Below are 19,924 nucleotides of genomic sequence, written 5' to 3' on the forward strand. Positions count from 1 at the left end.
TCTTGCATGTTTTTTTCCCCCCATTGGAATATTGCAATATTTAAAATACTTATCTGTGCACATTTCTTTTAATTAATGTGTCCATATAGTATTTAATGAAAATAACTTCCTCTCCTTCTTGCAGCGACATCTCTTTTCTCCGATGACTGGTTCACTGGCATATGGGGCGGGACAAACTGTCACTCACATGACATCACAGCAATAGCAAATCATTACCATGCAATCAATTCTTGACAAAATCAAGTCCTGCACTACATTTTTTCTTGTTCGAGAAGCCGTTTCACTCGGATACAGTGCGTCACAATAGGGAGAAAAAGTATGAGCCGCACAGATCAAAATCGCACCATGCATGTTTGGCATGTTTGATTTGGTTAAAACGAACCCTGGTGGAATTGCTGTTAGTGCGGTTCATTTGATTAAGTGTGAACGCTGCAATCCAGGCCAAGACCACTGAAAAGATGGGTCTCGATCCGCTTCCAAACGAACTCTGGTGCGGTTCGAATGATACATGAACGCAACACGGACCAAAAACAGGAAGATGAGACCCTAAAAAGGTCCGGAGCAAACAAACCGAACTACAAGTGTGAACACACCCTCAGAAAGGCTATAAAAACTGCTGTTGGATAATTTCAATCTGACATGAGCTTCAAAGAACCTAACAATCCAGGATCACGTCAAATTGTCTGGGAGTAATTCACGCATGAAGAATGGGCCCCAGGGATGTTTTTAAACTTCTTAAAACAAAAATATACCAACTAGCTGTGCAAGTCTGGTAAATGCATATAGTTTAAATACTTTGTGAATGAATGTAGTGGGAAAGATGCAAAGTGTATAAACAAAGACATCTGACTTACTGAGCATAAAGTATGACATTTTATTCTTAAACATTGTGACAGTACATTTATTTTGCCTCCACAAAGTAAGGGTCGTCCTCACTCTCGCTCTCATCCAGAAATTCATCTCGCAAGGGTGACTTCTCTGAATCCATCGCCTCCATTCGGAGGCCTTCCTTCTTGCGACGCAACCAACGAACCCCGTCTCGTATGCGGCTGAATTTGGCAGAGCGAAGGTGCCAGATGAGGAGAGCGCAGATCAAGATGCTCATCAAAGAGGCTAAACGAGGATAAAGGGTTGCAGGACAGTTTACTACTACATTTTTATAGGAGTCCTTTCATTCAAGTCATTAATCAGTTCACTCAGAGGGAGTTTGACAAGTAGCAAATGCTTAGCTCATAATTATTATGACCTGAATTTATAACAGTAAAATAAAGAAATCCACAAAGATTTAATAATATGGGTTTAAATACGAATACTTGAATATGTAAATCAGCATATTTTATACAATTTTACATTTATAGAGGTCCTATTATGTCCTTGTACAAAGTTTTGATTTTGTTTTAAGAGTATACTAGAACAGGTTTTCACGCTTGAATGTTAAAAAAAACCCTTTTTTGTTATGAAGCCCCTCCTTCCTTGGTTGGCTGGCTGTCACGCCCCTTTCCATCACTTGAAGTCTCAACACCCTACTAAAGCAACTCAACCAGGCCTCACCTGTTTTGTTTTGCATATGCCTTGGATGGGAATTATTTAAATGAGGAATTGTTACGCGTGTGTTCCCGGAAAGAAACTTAAAGGCACAGTATGTAAAGGGCTGCCAACTTTTGAGTTTAGCTTGGAGCGAGAATTATGGAAAAACCTTGCATCACAATAAGTGTATTGTGATTGTCAAAACATTTGGTAACTAAATTTCATTAAAGGGATAGTGTTGTTCACCCAAAAATGAAATTTCTGTCAGTATTAACAGTGTAACAGTGCATTTATTTAGCAAAAATGTAAAAAAAAAAAAAAAGTATTGCATCACAATAAGTGTATTGTGATTGTCAAAACATTTTAGTAACTAAACTGAATTTTATTAGGTTTAGTGACATATTTACATGGTAGGCTACAATTTCTGGTAAGCTACGCTTTTTTATTATTTCAATTATTGTGATTTGATTTAATATTGACTCATTTGGATAAATATTAGGTAGGCATTAATTTTTCTCAAGAAAAAAAAACAACAACTCACCTAATGCTGTAAACATACAGAGAGCCCTATCAGCTGGCAGTATTATTTAAGGATAAAATTTTAATTAAATAGAATGCATTTTTTTATTATAATAACTATTTAATGATATAAGTAAAAATATACTAAATATGTAATATAGTACACATATATCAGCCAACTAACGTGCTATAGCCTATATTATGGTCATCAAATGGCTTTCCTGAGGTAAATGTTATGTGACAATTGTTCTCCAGCTGTTTTATTGACCCCTTTGTTTGATTGATTGGTCGATATTATGTATGAGGACTATACATTTCGGCAAATTGTACTGTCAACAGTGTTCATTCGTGTTTATTTACTATTAGCTAGTAGAGATGATCGGTTCACGTGCCGCTAGGGATCTGTCGCGTCACATTTACAAGCGCCAAAACGGTATTTATTGTTTGAATTTCGTAATAAAAGTGACAGAATCTGAGAGCTGAGATTTTTTTATATCATAACTAACCTGCTCTGTCTAGTCTGCCGGTCTCCGTGTCCTCTTTGCTTTGCGATTTTTCTGTGCGTGAGAAAATGGATGTGTGGCGTGAGAGCGTGTGAAAAGTGTCAATTGCGTGTGTCTCACGATGAATGCGTGAGAGTTGGCAGCTCTGCATCACTTTCAGAGCACGAATACTATTGAATGAACGAACCCGTGTTAGCCGGCTTATGCAACTGAATATAATAGTACAATAATTTTTTTAATAACTGGGGAGTGTTGTGCCATCTGTTTGGTAATGAGTTTTTTCAGGGTGGGATGTCTGCTAGAGTTGATTTTTTTTAGCTAACTAACACGCTATGGTCATTAAATGGCTGTTTTAAAGGATCACAACGACTTTTTGGGACTTTCGCTTATTCACCTTATCCCCCAGAGTTAGATAAGTCCATACATACCCTTTTCATCTCAGTGCGTGCCGTAACACTATCTGACGCACTAGCCTAGCACAGCACAAAGACTGGAGGTAAACGGCTCCAGCTAGCATCCTGCTCCCAATAAGTGACAAAATAACGCCAACATTTTCCTATTTACATGTTGTGATTTGTATAGTTACAGCGTGTACAAATAAGGTCACATGAGACACAGCCATCTTCTAACCGTATAGATACTGGGAACTACATTCTCAGAAGGCGAAGCACTGCTACTTCTGCGGAGCTGGAGCCGTTAACCTCCAGTCTTTGTGCTAAGCTAGGCTAGCAGCGGGTGCGTCAGACAGAGTAACGGCACGCACGGAGATGAAAAGGGCATGTATGGACTTATCTAACTCTGGGGGATACGGTGAATAAGCTAAAGTCCCAAAACGTCGGCGTGTTCCTTTAAGATAAATGTAACATTACATGACATTGTTCTCCAGACGTTTTTTTTCCCCCAACTCTTTCAGCGGTTGAAACACCAATTGATTAATTACGAGACATGATACATTTCGGTAAGTTGTACTGTATAAACATACTTTCTAATGTTCACTTGTTTTTATTTTCCATTAACTAGTAGTAAAGAGGAAGAGACGATCAGTTCATGTGCCGCTTAAACTGATGCGCTACAGCGATCTGTCACGTCACATTTAAGAGCACCAAAACGGTATTTGTTTAAATTTCGAAATAAAATTGACAGAATTTCAAAGTTAATGCATTGTTTCATATCAAAAGTAACCAGCTCGGTCTTGTCTGTCGGTGTCAGTGTCCAGTGTTTTTGCTTCAAGATTTTTCACTGTGTCATTTGAATGCGTGAGAGTTGGCAGCCCTGATGCAAGTTTCGCCACAAGAGGTCGCTTATTCAAAACCGTAACAAAGGCGTAGCTTGACGCAGTGAATGAGCGTGGAATCATGGGAGTTGTTGTCCTCACCTCTACAGCTGACGATAAGCAAACTGACAAATCATATTTATTGCAAGTACTGAATTACTACTAATACAGGTCACTTTATCTGGAAGTTATAACGTTGAAACTGAAAGTTATAACATACTCTGTGCGTTCGCTCAGTGGCTGGTATGATGCACTTGTTGCACACTGCAGTAAGCTAGATTGATAATAGAATATCATATTAATAAAAGCTAAATGACTTGTGTTGCTAAATGGCATGCAGTTCATTAAAAATATATATATATTGTATGGTGGAGAAAATGCTGTATTACTGTTACTACAAATAAAGCTCTTTGACTATGCTATGTTAGCCGCGTAAAAAAAAATAATGTTGTCAACACGCATGATGCAAACATGTTACTCACAGTAAATCAAGAAAACAAGAGATTCAAACAATAAGACAAACCGTGTTGAGCTAAAACAATGATTCGTTTTCTGATAAAGGTATCCAAACAGTTGCTCACCTTTCTAACAGAACACATAATATATTAAAACATCTTTGGTGTTTCCATGGTTTCTACAGAAGTAAAATCATAAATGGATTTATATCTTGTTGGAAACATTTGGGATAATGCAAGTACACAAATCAACAAAATTGTTCTAGTGGTTTTCGCATATTTTAATCCAAACATCTTACATATTGTGCCTTTAAGACTACAATTGAGGTATTTCAGGGAGAAAAGCATAATAGGTCCTCCTTTAATATCAACTTCTTTTGACCAATGAGATCACTGGAATTAGAACAAGTGTTAAGATTAAAGTGTTAAGATTTACCTGTGGCAATGACAAACATTGCCCGACTGAGTGGAGCCCTGGCTGCCATAATGTCAATCACAATGGGACTGGTCACTCTGACTGAGGATATATTCACCTAAAACCACAGGAGGAGAATGAGAGAATTGTAGAATGTGTGCAGTTTAACCTGGACAGAAGCAGCATGATCATTTCAGCTTAATATTTTTTTTTTTTTATTACACTACTGTTCAAAAGTTTGGGATAGGTAAGATTTAAAATGTTTTTGAAAGCAGTGCTCACCCAATATGCATTTATTTAATCAAAACGCAGAAAAACCAGAAATATTGTGAAATAATAATTGGTGAGACAACCTGTCACTCATATCAGATCACAGCAATTAGCTACAATGATCTACAATTGTCCACAATGAACTACAATGAACTACAATGATCCAATCAATTTCCAATGGACAAAATCAAGTCCCGCCCAACATTTGTTCAATAAGCAGTTATTTACCGACTTTTAAAACGCAATTTATTTCTGTGATGCAAAGCTGAATTTTCAGCATCATTACTCCAGTCTTCAGTGTCACATGATCCTTCAGTAATCATTCAAATATGCTGATTTGATGCTCAAAAACATCTCTTATCAATGTTGAAAACAGTTGTGCTGCCTAATATTTTTATTTTTTTTCAGGATTCTTTGAAGAATAGAAAGAACAGCATTTATATGAAATAGAACTATTTTATTTTGTAGACATTATAACTGTCTATACTTTCACTTTATCAATTTAGTGCATTCTTGATGAAAAGTAGAAAAAAATAAAAAAATCTTACTGCTCAACTTTTGAACAGTAGCATATTAAAGCTACAATATGCAAGAATTTTTGCCCTCTAGAGGGCGCTACATTCCAAACAACAACAACAACGGCGTAGCTTGATGACGATGTGAAGGAGCGTGGAATGATGGGAACTGTCGTTTTAAACTCCACCGTGGATGTAAATCAGTCAGACGGGAATCGAAAAATCATGTTCATGGATGAGGTTAAGTTCTTTTGTTATAATGACATGCTTTTTGTGGCGAGGGGGGCGTGGTTCAGCGCGGTCTGTAATGGGAGAGAGAAGAGACGAGCAAGTAGGTCAAGTGCAAATGACGAACACCTGTGTCTTATTGCCGTGATCCGCGTGGAGAGACTGCTTTTAAGCCGCGCGCTGGAACGAGAGAGAGACTGAAGAGAAAATTGGACGCAGAGAAAGAAAACCGGTGGATCCGAGCTCTCATTTTCGAACTGTTTTGTGCTGTCGCGGTTGCCACGGTGAATGCGCGTTGTGCACGACTTTTGTTTGTTTTGCTTTATTTTAATAAAGTACGAGTCCCAGTCACGCCGACCCCTGTCTTCTTCCTTCCTGACTCTTGAACCGCATCACACTTTTATTTCATTAAAATGAATTAACCGCAAGAAAAGTAAGGTTTAATACTAAATTGGTTATCATAGATGTTACTGTATGTCAATTCATTGTTGTGATAACGTGGCGCAGTTTTACGTGTTCTAAACAATTGTTGTAAAAGTACATTCGAACATAACGTTACCCACATCATTTGCCAAAATACTGATTAATCTTTATGTATAACACATGCTATATTTATTTACATGGCCATAAACACCAGACGTGATAAACAATGTCAATAAACTAAACACAAATCTAAAGCAATAATACTTCCCTTACATAAACATAACTATTACCGAATGAAAAATTAAGCATGCTTTGTCGACAGAACCAGCTGCAATCAGTAAAGAATAATTGTGTTCCATAACGACTGCAAGAAACAAGCTAACGTTTGTTGCTTGATAGACGCTACAACTACAACTTCCGCATTTGTCCAGGACTCCACGCAGTACGGGCGGAAACCGAGGGTAACGCGGATATGACGCAATTGACTGGCGACTCCCAGCTCCCCCCTGCTCTAACGCCCCGTTTCCTTGGTTAAAATCGCAATTTTCTCACGATTTAAAAATTGTTGGAAACATTTGGGATATTGTAAGTAATCAACTTAACAAAATATATAGAGATTATGGGATATTTTGATGCAAAATTCTTGCATATTGTACCTTTAATTGATCTTGTGTTATAGTTTTATTATGCCAAAATCACTATCCATCTATCCATAAAATAAAAAAAAACTCCTCTTAAAGCTGTTAGCCATTTCTAAAACATACCTGCTGGAGCACTTGCTGATATCCATGGGCCTGAACCTGCAGCTGATGTGTGCCTGGAGCCACAAGAGTGGTGAAGTGACCCTGACTGTCTGCTTGAACAGTCACAGAGCCGTCCACCACCACAACAGCACCCGACACCGGGTGGCCTTTAATGTCCCTCACAAAACCACTCAGACTTCGGTGAACCTTCAGAGACCAAATATGAGGAAAACATAGGTTTAAATGAGTTTAGGTTGCTTGAAAATATGGCTGGCTATTCTGAGAAGATCAGAGCGTGTCCACCTCCAGCAGCATGCGGAAAAGAGGCATTCTGTTTTCCATCCACATCGAGAAGAGCTGATGTTCAGGTGGGAACAAACAACAGCCAGTGTACACTGTGATCTCAGGGCAACCACCCACATCCAAACTGAAGTCCTGAAATACAAGACGGAATATGCAGAAAATTAGATTTGAGAACTTCAGTGGAGTGAAAGGTTTTTGTATAATGGTTGATTTAACTGGGTTAAATGACAATTTTCATTTTGGTGAACTAGAGCGAACACTTGATAATTTTAAACAGTTCTGCCTCAGCACACAAGTTGTAACTTGGGGCTCCGTTTATACCTGGTAAGATTGTTTTGGTTGATCGGATCACAAGTAGAAGAGGGAGACACATTCCACTTTCAACCATTTCTGTCCTGATTTCTTTGGGGGGGGGTTCTATGGGAATCTATGGGATTTTTCAGATCTTTTGATCTAATGGATGAAATAATCGAACACAATTTACATATGAACGCGACCGAAAAACATACGGAGAGCTGCGCTTTTGTTTCTGCTCTGACATCTGCAAGACCACATCGAACGCTGTAAGTGTGTGTTAGAAATCAGGAATGGTGAGAGAACATTGGTTTGAAGATGAAAAAACGTACCAAGCACAAACTTGGGTCTCCAGCCAACAAAGTTTAAATCCCATCTGGCTAGCACACTTATCATCAAGTTTTTCGCATTAGGTCAGTAGACGGAGAACAGGCGGTCTTTAAGTGGCCGTTTGACCACATGAGGGTTTACACTACGAAAGCAATTGAGTGGGTTTTTAAATACCTCTGGAAGTGGTTGAAAGTAGACCAGCTCAAAACTTTTTAGACCCCGTTTACGCCTGTATTTAGCGTTGTCCACTTGTGATCTAATCGACCAAAACGCATCTTAATACCAGGTGTAAACAGGGCCCAGCATGGTCAAAATGGATCCATTAATACATGTAATTTGATCTACATTGTGTTAAATACTCTAATGAGTCACAACAAGCAAGTCATAAGCGACATATGTCACAAGAACAATATCTACAAACGTGACAAAAAAAAAAATCTGCCATTCGGACAATCTCAAATGATTCCAATACCTTCATACTGCCAGTGTGAGAACTGAAATCTGCACCCTTCAGGATCCCTCCCGGGATTATCGCTGTTGAGTTAAAGAATGATGGAGTCATCTTCATATCATGTTTTGTGATGTAATTTTAGTAGAGGTTTATTTATTTTTTTAAATCTTAAAGTATTTTCAACAATACCTGACTTTTTTGTACATTTCAGGTTACCCAAGTGCATGAAAGGATGACTTCTGGCATACAAGGAAGCCAAAAATCTCAACGTCTCCTCGTTTTGTTCTGGGTGAAAATCATAAGCCCAATATAAGCCAAATCACTCGTATATTAACTGTGCAGGATCGTTTATATAACAGAGTTTAATACTTAAGAGTTAGGATCTTTAACACAATGAATGGGTAATAGTAATAATGTATAAACAAATATTGTGCTGTTGGTTACCATGCTGATTAGGTCTGTCATATGGATACGTGGCCAGCAGAGAGCCTCCCTCCAGCACTACTGAGAGAGAGAAACCCCCTCCATAAATCAGATCCATCACTGAACGGGTCTCTGGCTGCACTGATTTATTACCTAAGTATAAATACAAATGTCACATTCACTGACCACTTGACAAGCTTTTAATGACAATTTCAATGCAGAGTGTTGACTGACCATAGAAGAAATCAGTATCCAGATCTATTCCACGAGCATTGGTGTGCCCCACACTGGAAGAGCAGACTCCTTCATGTGCCTGCTCCCTACCATCAGGGTTCACACACGGGAGGATAAGGATCCTGCTCCGGTCAATCAGCTAAGAGGAAGGACACAAAAACTGTATTGATGACAGGTACACAAACTCTGTTCCAAAACCTAGTAAGCTGCCTACTTGAACGACATCGTAAATGCACACCAGACGCACTGGATGTTCCAAAAGATAGATGCCGCCGCCTTTTGGGCCAATTCTAAAGGTCCGGTCACATTTAATATTCCACTGCGAAATTTCAAGGATGAAATCCAGTCATTTCAATCTGTGTGATCAGGAGTTTTGCGTAAGGCCAAAAGTGTTCCCCAAGCAGATTTCACTTGTGTTCAAGTTGGTCATCCAAATTCATTGGATTCACCAACAGAAATCGTCTTTGGTTTGAAAGTGACTTCTACATGAGCTGCCCTTCATACATTACTAAACTTTTCACAATGGACCTTTTTTTTGTTAGCAAAATTCAGCCAAAAATTGTTAAATGTGACCGCACACTAAGACAACATTGCAGATTCAGTCACAGTGAAGATTAAGAATGCAAGCATAGTTAAAAATATGTTGATTGTGTATATATGCACACACACTAATTCAATTCAACACTGTAAAGTATACAATTAAAAACCAGGAACTTTTTTGCAATATTTCGGTGTGCCATGTTTTTTTGTTTTTTAGCTTAACAACATGCATGCCATTCAGACTTGTCTATGAAGAATGTTCCCAATCTATGGGACATGGTGATGGGGGGGTATGCGAAGGGAGGAAAATTATAGTCGCAAACATTTTGCACTCCCCCTGGAAACTTTCCATTCACTCACAAAACTTTTGTGAGCAAACGCAGCGCTGGTGTTGGAAATAATATAAGGTGAGTAACAACTATATTTCATTGCTTTTACAAGAGGACACAATGTTTTGTGAAGCTTGCCTTGGTGATGGCGAGATTCCTGCGATAGTTGAGACAGAGAACAGAAGCAAACTCGAGCAGCAACTCTGGACCTGCTGCCGCATCACCATGGACTCCAGCCACAAAACGGATCTTGGGCTCGGCAGGTTGAGACATCTTCAAATTGCCAGCGATCTCAAGGGCCCATATAGTTCTGAACTCAGTGCTTTGACCCAAACTGACCCCAGGAGAAAAAAAAAGTGACGATTAAAAAAAAACCGAAATGTTTCACAACATTTACCTAACTCCACTCAATAAATTCTCATGATCTATATGAACTTAATTTGCATTACATGACTACAAAAATGTGAGTGATGCTTGGCTAGGGTGTTCTGAGTGGGTGTTAGCACATTGGTATAGGAGGTGGGTAATGAAGTCAACTGGCCCAAGTCAAAATCTCTCATTCTCCAAGTTCTCAGCAAGCACCGCCAACCACCTGATAAAGACACATCTTCAGGATTACATACCTGTACAGCCGTGTGATGCGAGGGAAGGTTAATGTCAGTCCTCTCAGGAACTCGGAGCGTTCCCTGTAGGTTCTGTACTCCAGGGTCTGAGCAGGTAGAAGGCCGCGGACCATCTGCTCCAGCCCGCCAGGGACTAAAAGCTGGTCCACCAGTTTCTCAAAGTCCTTCTGTTCTACTCTAGATGGCTGCAATGCATCTCTGGTCAGCTTAAAGTCCACCTGCTCCACCCGAGAATTCAACACCCGGACAGATGCCGACATTGAAGTATAACTGGGGGAAAATAGCACAAGAAATGTAATGGCTGACCCATTTTATAACTGGCAGAATTCGGTTCATTTCTTGTGAAGGGTAAGGTCTCACTCTGGAGCAGAGGCTGTGAGACGATAAGAACCAGGAGCCAGGGGTCTCCAGTATTGGCCTGTGCTGCTGGTATGGACTTGATGACCTGAGCCTTCCACCACGACCGTGGCCTTAGCAATGCCTTTGCCAGAATGACCATCAGTCACCATACCCCTCACAAACATATGAACCTGACATACGGGACGTCACACAAACCATGCAAATGTTCAAACTGAATAGCTCACCCAAAATACAATGCGACATGATCAAAAATGAATCACCTGCTGTATAAACTGTAAGAGTGCTTTGTGATTCTTCTCCCAGTATTCTGAGAGTGTATCCTCCGGTGGGAGCAGCTCACAGCTCAGACCAATGCTAACGGCTAAAGTGTCAGTGCCTTGATACGCCCAAGTCAGCATATCAGTTCCTACCAGTATGCAGAAGGCAAAAACAATGTTGATTTCTGTGTGAGACAGGATACTCAACATAGAAGAGTATGTACTGAGGAACAGACAAATAAGACAAAATATAATAAAATAATGATAAAAAGTACACACTACTGTTCAAATATTGGGGTCAGCAAGATATATATACATATAGACAAATACATATTTGTATTTTTTTTTTTTTAGGAAATGAATTATTCTATTCAGAAAAAACTAACTTAATTGATCTAAAGAGACAGTAAAGACATTGGTTGAAAAGAAAAAAGCTGTTCTTTTGAACTTTGTATCACTCTTTCCACAAAACAATTAAGTAGCACAACTGTTTTCAACATTGATAATAAGCAGCAATGTTTCTTTGAGCATAAAATCCACAGGCCACCAATCGGCGTAACCTACGCTCACTCTATCCCTTCCTCTATAGTTTCCTCACTTCCTTCACCCGCTCAGTTTTCAGCACTGGACACTAACAGTGCTACTGACACTCTTTGCTCCACTCTAACGTCTTTAGACAACTTTTGCCCCCTTTCATCCAGACCAGCCCACGCCACACCCTCTGCCCCCTGTCTGTCTGATGTTCTCCGTGAACATCGCTCTAGACTCAGGGCCACAGAGAGGAAGTGGCTCAAATAAAAAAATTCGACTGACCTTAGTTTGTATCAATCGCTCTTCTCTTCCTTCTCTGCAAATATCTCCACTGCTCAAACGACATTCTACCACAACAAAATTAGCAATTGTTCTGACTCCCGCACACTCTTCAAAACCTTCTCTTCTCTCCTTTGCCCTTCCCCTTTTAACCAACTCTCCATGTTTCTCACGCAGAACAACCTTCTGGACAACAACCAATCTGGCTTCAAAAGCGGCCACTCAACTGAGACTGCCCTGCTCTCGGTTACTGAAGCACTGAGACTGGCAAAAGCAGCTTCCAAATCCTCAGTACTCATCCTGCTGGATCTGTCTGCTGCTTTGGACACAGTCAACCACCAGATACTCCTGTCAACCCTAATGAAGATGGGCATCTTAAGAACTGCACTCCAGTGGTTCAAATCCTACCTCTCAGGTAGGTCCTTCAGGGTGTCTTGGAGGGGCGAGGTCTCTTAAGTCACAACTTCTTGCTACTGGGGCTCCTCAGGGCTCGGTGCTTGGACCACTTCTCTTTATCTACATGTCATCACTAGGATCTGTCATTCCGAAGCTTTTCCGATCACTGCTATGCTGATGACACACAACTCTACCTCTCATTCCAGCCGGATGTTCCGACGGTAGCTGCTCGCATCTCAGCCTGCATGACAACATTTCTTGCTGGATGAAGGACCATCACCTTCAACTCAACCTTGCTAAGACAGAGCTGCTTGTGGTCTCGGCCAACCCAACACTTCAGCACAAGTTATCCATTCAGCTGGGTTCGTCAACCATAACTCCTTACAGGACAGCCAGGAATCTTGGGAGTTGTGATTGATGATCAGCTAAGCTTCAAAGACCATATTACTACAACGGCTAGGTCCTGCAGATTTGCTTTATACAACATCAGGAAGATCAGATCCTTCCTATCAGAGCAGGCCACACAACTTGTTCTATCCAGACTGGACTATTGTAATGCTCTCTTAGCGGGCCTTCCGGCATGTCCTATCAAGCCTTTGCAAATGATCCAGAATGCAGCAGCGAGGGTGGTCTTCAACGAGCCGAAGAAAGCCCACATTCACACCTCACTTCATCAGTTTGCACTGGCTGCCAATAGCTGCTCGCATCAAATTCAAGGCACTTATGTTTGCCTACAAGACAACCACTGGGTCTGCACCAATATACCTAAACTCGCTAGTTCAGACTTATGCACCCTCCAGCAAGTGAACGGTGCCTCGTGGTGCCATCCCAAAGAGGCACAAAATCACTCACGGACCTTTTCCTGGACTGTTCCCTGCTGGTGGAATGACCTGGAATGACCTGCCATTTTCAAAAAATGTCTAAAGACACATTTTTCGTCAGCACCTGACCAATTAATACTAGCACTTGTCTATTCAATTTGTTTTTCTGATATAATGAATACAAATAATAATAATAAAATACTTGCGGTATTTTAACTGTACTAGCCTAACTGAGACTTGTTACAGCACTTGTATACTGTTGCCCTCTTGCTGGTCTGATTGCTTCTATTGTTCTCCTCAGTTGTACAGGGTTCCCACACCTTGGTTAACTTCAAATTCAATGACCTTTCAAGGACTTTCCAGGTCCAATACCCTCAAATTCAAGGACTTAATGTGGGGACACATTTGTTGTGTCAAACAACAAACATTGAGGTACCATCGTAGTTTCATGCGCGCGTCATGGCAACGTACAACACAACATATCTCATGCGGGAAACACTTAAGGTAGTAACGCGTAAATGCACTTAACTAGTGTAAATCAAGCAAGCTAGTATGCATAGGCCATGAAGTGTTGGCGAAATAACACATTAGGGGACCGGAGTGAATATGGAATTTTTTCCAGAAAACTTATTGCACAAAATAAATTCAAGCACTTTCAAGGACCTGTCTCTATGTATGTTTATTTTCAAAAAGTTTCCGGGGCCTTGGAAACATTTTTTCAGATTCACAAACTTTCAAGGATTTCAAGGACCCGTGGGAACCCTGGTTGTAAGTCGCTTTGGATAAAAGCGTTTGCTAAATAATTAAATGTAAATGAGCATATTAGAATGATTTCTGAAGGATCATGTGACTCTGAAGACTGGAGAAATGATGCTGAAAATACAGTACTGAATTAAAGGTATTAAAAGGTAACCACTCGTGAGTTGCACAGTTTTGAAAACGAACGTTAAGGGTTGTTTTAAGGACATGTTCGTGCATGCCCATAGCCAGCCATTCTGAAGCGGTCAAAGGCGATTCTAAAAGAGTCAAAAAGTCGAGATAGGACCCATCGTCAAAATTTCTGTGTCCACCACTCTAGTTCATCCAAAACAAACTACAAAATAGACTCAAAGTGCTAAATACCGGAATTATCCTTTAAGGGTAATGAAAATAGTTTTTTTTTTTTTTAAATAATGACTTTAATCAGTGATTATGCTTCAGTCTGACCTGTGACCACTGGACGGCGGTGCTTTATGTCTTTTTTCTCTCTGGTTCTTGGCACGTCACAAGCTTGGGGCTCTTGAAAAGCCTGAGATTGCTGGAAACAATAAAACGAGTCAGTAAAATTTAATTTGACAATTCATGATATATACAGCATTCAAAATACACACCAAATAAAAGGCTTCTGCAACTGATTCAAACATTATCTCATCAGTGGAGTCAAGGGAACTCGGATACACGACTCCCCTAAACCCTAGAGACAACAATGGCAGTTCAGTTTTATCATTTTAAATTTTTCATTAACATTGAGACAACTTAAGACTGCAACTTTCTGTACCTCCACATATACTTGCAGACAGCACAAAGGAATGGGCCTTGATCCAGTTTATCACCGCTTGAGTTTCTGCTTCAACAGTATTCTTCGATTGTGACTGTTCAGGGAAATTTGCATTCAGGTCAACACGGTGACTATTACTGTGTCCAATAATACTCTGGTCTCCTAAGACCCGTTCCTTGTGAGCTACGAGAAGAAAATCAGTGTAAATACAGAAGAGAACAATTAAACAACCTGCCAGTTTATTTTGCTTGTACCTTTTAGCGCTATTTCATACCCATCTGGGTTCATGGAAGGCATGACGTGAATTCTTGTGCTATTGACCAGACGCGTGACCAATGGATCTTTGCCATAATTGCGGCACAAGTATTCAACCAGGTTTAGGAGAATCTCACGACCGATAAACTCGTTTCCATGCAGGTTACCCAGAAACATGACCTCTGGTTTGCCTGGTTGAAGTAAGGGGAGGTTTTCATAGAGACGCATTAATGTAAACTAGCAGTCAAAAGTTTGGATATTTTGATGTTCTTGAAAGTCTCTTCCGCTCACCAAGGTTGCATTTATTTGATCAAAAATACAGCAAAAACAAATAAATAAATAGTAAAAAATTTAAGTCAAAACGGTTTAAATTTGTTTTTAAATTCCATTTATTCCTGTGATGGAATCTTCAGTGTCACATGATCCTTCAGAAATCATTGTAATGTGCTGATTTGCTGCTCAAGAAAGATATCTAATCATCAATGTTGAAACCTGATGCACTACCATTGAAAAGTTTTGGGTATTTAAGATTTGAATAGAAATTAGTACTTAGACAATACAATAAATTGATCAAAAGTGACAGTAAAGGCATTTATAATGTTGCAAAATATTTCTATTTCAAATTAACGCTGTTCTTTTGAACAGTATAGTCATCAAAAAAAAAGATTAAATATTAAAACAAAATATTAACAGTAAAAACTGTCTTCAACATTGATAATAATGACATTATTAATAATAATTGAGCAGCAAATCACCATATTAGAATGATTTCTGAAGGATCATGTGACACTGAAGACTGAAGCTGAAAATTCAGCTTTTCCATTACAGGAAAATATTTATATATATAAAAAGTTATTTTTAGTAATATTTCACAATATTTATTCCATTTTTGATCAAAAGAGAGAGCATAAGAGTTAGGAAAATTATTCCTAACTTTTGACCTATAGTGTACATACACAGATAAACAATATAAAAATGTGAGTGCATGCAATTGCACCTTGCTGACCAACACCAGGATTGGTGGAAATCTCCATCACATAAAGATTCCTGCCCTGCACTGATCGTCCAGCAGAGTTCAGATAAGTGATGGATGGATAGATAGCACTTAAGAGTTGCAACGTCATCTCCATTTCATCATAACTATGATATTGGAATTCCAAAGACTGGATTGGATATTTTGAGGTGGTAGGCCCTGGTGTGCCCAGATCTTCTTTGGTCAGTATATGTCGTTCAGAGTGATCTAACAATAACGTTTCCTCTACCGGTACCTCAAGAGTGAAGTTTAGCAGTGTGGCTTTGCCTTCGATCACCGGCACATTCTTCACAGTATTTGAAAGGTACCTGGAGGAAACATGAAAAATTCCATTAAATTGGACTAATTCCAACACATCATTTTACTTTTATGCATCTACACATAATCACCCAGGTGAGCTAGCAGTGATGTCATATCTTCCAGGGAGCAGCAGGCGATAATAATCACCAAACATCCAGCTTGTGATGTTGTGATCAATTCCAGAAATAGAGATTGTTGCATCTGGGAGACCAAAGCCTGATCTGGTCATTACGAAACCTCTCACACCAATATGAGCCTTAAACAGAAGCAAAATAAGATTTGATATCATTAAAAATGCAGCAAACATTGAACAAATGTCTATGGGCTTTACCTGATCTCTGATCAGTTTTATACATTTTTACACATTTTAACTAGACGTTAGTATAATTAAAAGGAATAATATTTGTTAATAGTCTCTTTATTTGCCTCTTTAGCCGAGTCATCCATGGAACAATCAAAACAAGCCCTGACATTGATAAAAGAACACATTACACAGACAATTATTAGATGATTAGTTAATTGCATTTGATAGATTATACTTTCAATAAAGCATTTGCAATGGGTTAGTAAATGGGTTTTTTATACATGTTTGTCCTGAGTTGTTGTTGCATTTACACTGTTCTGACCAGCAGGGGTCACCAGTGTGTGGTGTTTCGAACGCTTCGACACAGTGAATCATTCTGCGAAGCAATTGGTTGAATTGGTTCAAAGCTTTTCAAAGCTCATTTCTCCCATTACTACTGTCAGCTAAAAATACCTTTTCTTTACACATTAAAGAAGGTTAAGTTAGGTGTTGGCAGCCATAAGACGTTACTGGTTACATCTATAGCAATCCTGAGTTTTGTTCAAGTAAATTGAACAAGCAGTAGGCCATTCTACACACTAAAACAATCCAATCTACTCACTTTCTGTATGTAGGTAAGAAGGGCCTCCTTGTTGTTGGTCCACTCTGTGTAAAGCTGAGAAGCTGGTGGATACTTGCAGCAGCTGAATTTAAAAGCGACTTCAAAACAGTTCCCTTTGTGGTAGTTGAAATCCTGCATTCCCCCTGCGACACCAAACCAAAGCTCAATGGAGTTTCACCTAGTTAAAATACCTGACTTTAATGTACAACAGTTTGTGATACCATCTCCGAAGCTTTTGTTAGGATCAACAGGACAGTCAGGATTGTCCATACTCATAATGGGATGGTTCTCAGTGTAGGTTTGTGCTAAATAGTGAAATAGGTCTTCAACGGCTGTCAGCCCTGGGCTTGCAGAAGAACTGCCGTCATTAAAAGGGAAGCTGGCCTCCACCGAGCCCCCTTGTAGACTACCAGACAAGACAAACCTTGAAAAGACGACAAAGAGCCAGGTGAGAAAACACTTCTTGTGAAAAGATTTGACTTGTTCTCTTGCTTCTGATCTGAGATTTTCAGATTATGCCACTGAATAATTCATTTTAAAAAAAATAAAATCTGGGCTAGTTTAAATTGCAATGCCAATTTCTCTTCAAATCTAGTTAACTCTGGATCAACTAATAATACTAAAAAATAAAATCAAAACATTTATTTTGTAAGATTTTTGTGGTGCATACAGTAATACAAACCAAAAATAAAAATTCTGTCATTATTTACTCACCCCCATGTCGTTCCAAACCCTAAGACTTCCGTAACCGTTCATCATCGGATCACAAATGAAGATCTTTTTAATGAAATCGGAGCAATTTATGTCCCTCTATTGACAGTCTATGCAAATCATAAAACTAATCCATATGAATTGAGCAGTTTAGTCCAAATTTTCTTAAGAGACACGATCGTTTTTATATAATCAACGAACTCACACATCGGTAAATGTTAACTCAATCAATCATGTTCGCGTGACCTGCGAGAACCAAGGTTAATTCTTGTGTTTTAAGCCTAAATTCAATCTGTTCCTCATATAAAGTTAGTGTCTCCTCAGAAAAGTTGGACAACTAAACCGTTCATATGGATTAGTTTTACGACCTCTTTATGAACTTTTTGAAGCGGTGTCAGTTGCATAGCTGTCAAGGAAGGGCCAGAAATATCTCAATTTCATTAAAAATATTTTATTTTGCGTTCAGAAGATGACCGAAAGTCATACAGGTTTGGGGGTGAGTAAAACATGAGGGTGAGTAATTAATGACAGAATTTTTGGGGGGTGAACTATCCCTTTAAATTAATTTTTAAATCGGTTTTGTTTGTTTTTTCCTTAATTATCTGTTAGTACTTTTAGTGCTTCAATAAAATTATTTCAGAAAGGCAACCGTTTTCCTTCTAATATTTGTATTTAATTTCAATTAACAAAAAAATTTTTGAATAGTTTTAGAGAAATTTAAGAGGCTATTAATGTAAAATGATTTCAATAATCTCAATTATATTTATCAATAATAAGTAAATAAATAATTGACTGAATCCATACTACAATCTTTGAATAAAATATTTAAACTAAACAGCAAACAACTGAACAACATACTTTTTTTCAAGAATCCATCTCACAACAGCCGTGACCTCCGGTGTATCATCTGAAGTCTTGCTGGAAGGCTCATCCTGGTCTGGGAAACTCTTGTCGAGTTCATAATGTTTGGCATTCTCGCGGCCTCCAGCACTTCCAGTGCAGTCACCCTCCAACGCGCGCTCAAATCCGTCAGGGTTCATGCTGGCCAATATATAGATGTCCGTTCGGGTCACCAGCTCCGTCACTCTCACATCACGGCCATACTGAGTCAACAGGTACTCAATCAGATACACTAACACCTGCCTTGATAAAGCCTCGTCCCCGTGGATGTTTCCCACATACTTGAACCTGGGTTTGCCCGGTACGTCCGTACTCGGATTCGTTGTTATTCTCATGACCCAAAGCTCCCTTCCCTCGACAGACTGTCCGATGCTCGCGAGGCGGCAAATATGCGAGTATTTGAGAGACAAACTCTGAAGACGGTCTGTCATGGCGGCGTAGTTGTAATATCCCAGGTATGTTTCTTCGTTCACTTTGTTGGTGTGTCTCACTTTCAAACCAAGTATTTGGTGCGGAACTATTAAAATATGCGGCAAAATGAGCCACAAAATATGCATTGCGCGTTTGTAGTGGTTTGCAAACAATTGTGACATTTAAAAATAACCTTTTGTTTGTCGTTTTATTGTCGTTTTTTTTGTTGCGCCATTACAAAATTGGTCTTAATTTGGTCTGCAAGTTAAACCCTTTGAATCAAAATTAGGGACACTAATAGATTCCACTTGGCTTAATCAGTAGAAAATTGGTATGCACAGGGCCAAACCATAGAGGGCCAAACTAAAACGATGGATTAAACCACTGCCGTTTAAGGGGTAGTTGACAAAAGTAAAGTCCATAACATTTTTGACCATTCATTTTTTTATTTTATGCATTAATGGAAAGTGTATTTTAGGTGCTGTATTTGGTCATAATTACTTTTTTAAAAACAGTTTATTCACCTTTTAGCTTTTATTTTCAGTTACCTTGCATATGAAGCTGGGAAGTTCGAAATTGCCACCATGTATTGTACCCTTAAATAGGGCACTTTTTGAGGGGAAAGCCATTTGTAGTGGTGTAAGAAACCATAGTGTGGGATTAAATGAGTGCACTCATTTAATCCCACAATGCACTCTAATAATGACGGGTTCAGAATACCCATAATACACTGAGGGTCGCGCCAAATGAACTGCTGGGCTGTGTCCGAAATCGCTTACTCTCTTGATACTTGAATAAGTAATTCACCAAGGCTAAAAAAGTACATTCTA

General features: G+C 39.2%; 1 protein-coding gene across 1 annotated transcript; it reads right to left on the bottom strand.

Annotated features, from left to right (window-relative positions):
• Nucleotides 1-860: 860 nt before the first annotated feature.
• Nucleotides 861-19,431, bottom strand: cpdb (carboxypeptidase D, b). The gene is made up of 21 exons (XM_084387456.1): nt 18,642-19,431; nt 17,294-17,496; nt 17,073-17,215; nt 16,257-16,423; nt 15,832-16,175; nt 14,834-15,025; nt 14,580-14,762; nt 14,413-14,495; nt 14,249-14,339; nt 11,019-11,164; nt 10,759-10,928; nt 10,399-10,668; nt 9,914-10,109; nt 8,907-9,045; nt 8,694-8,825; nt 8,439-8,534; nt 8,271-8,332; nt 7,175-7,306; nt 6,893-7,078; nt 4,714-4,810; nt 861-1,113 (listed from the first exon to the last, which is right to left on the bottom strand). The coding sequence occupies exons 1-21, from the start codon at nt 19,274-19,276 to the stop codon at nt 902-904; spliced, it is 3,879 nt and encodes a 1,292-aa protein (XP_084243582.1). The 5' UTR covers nt 19,277-19,431; the 3' UTR covers nt 861-901.
• Between the last annotated feature and the right edge of the window lie 493 nt (nt 19,432-19,924).

Source organism: Rutilus rutilus (assembly GCF_951802725.1).
Source record: "Rutilus rutilus genome assembly, chromosome: 18".
NCBI lineage: Eukaryota > Metazoa > Chordata > Actinopteri > Cypriniformes > Leuciscidae > Rutilus > Rutilus rutilus.

Excerpts from the sequence above, each read along its gene's own strand:
- cpdb (XM_084387456.1), bottom strand. The coding sequence starts at position 19,276 with ATGTCACAATTGTTTGCAAACCACTACAAACGCGCAATGCATATTTTG. Across the intron at positions 14,496-14,579 it reads GTCTGCAAGTATATGTGGAG|GGTTTAGGGGAGTCGTGTAT; the intron begins GTACAGAAAGTT and ends TGTTGTCTCTAG. Across the intron at positions 9,046-9,913 it reads GGAATCTCGCCATCACCAAG|CTGATTGACCGGAGCAGGAT; the intron begins GCAAGCTTCACA and ends CCTTCCTCTTAG.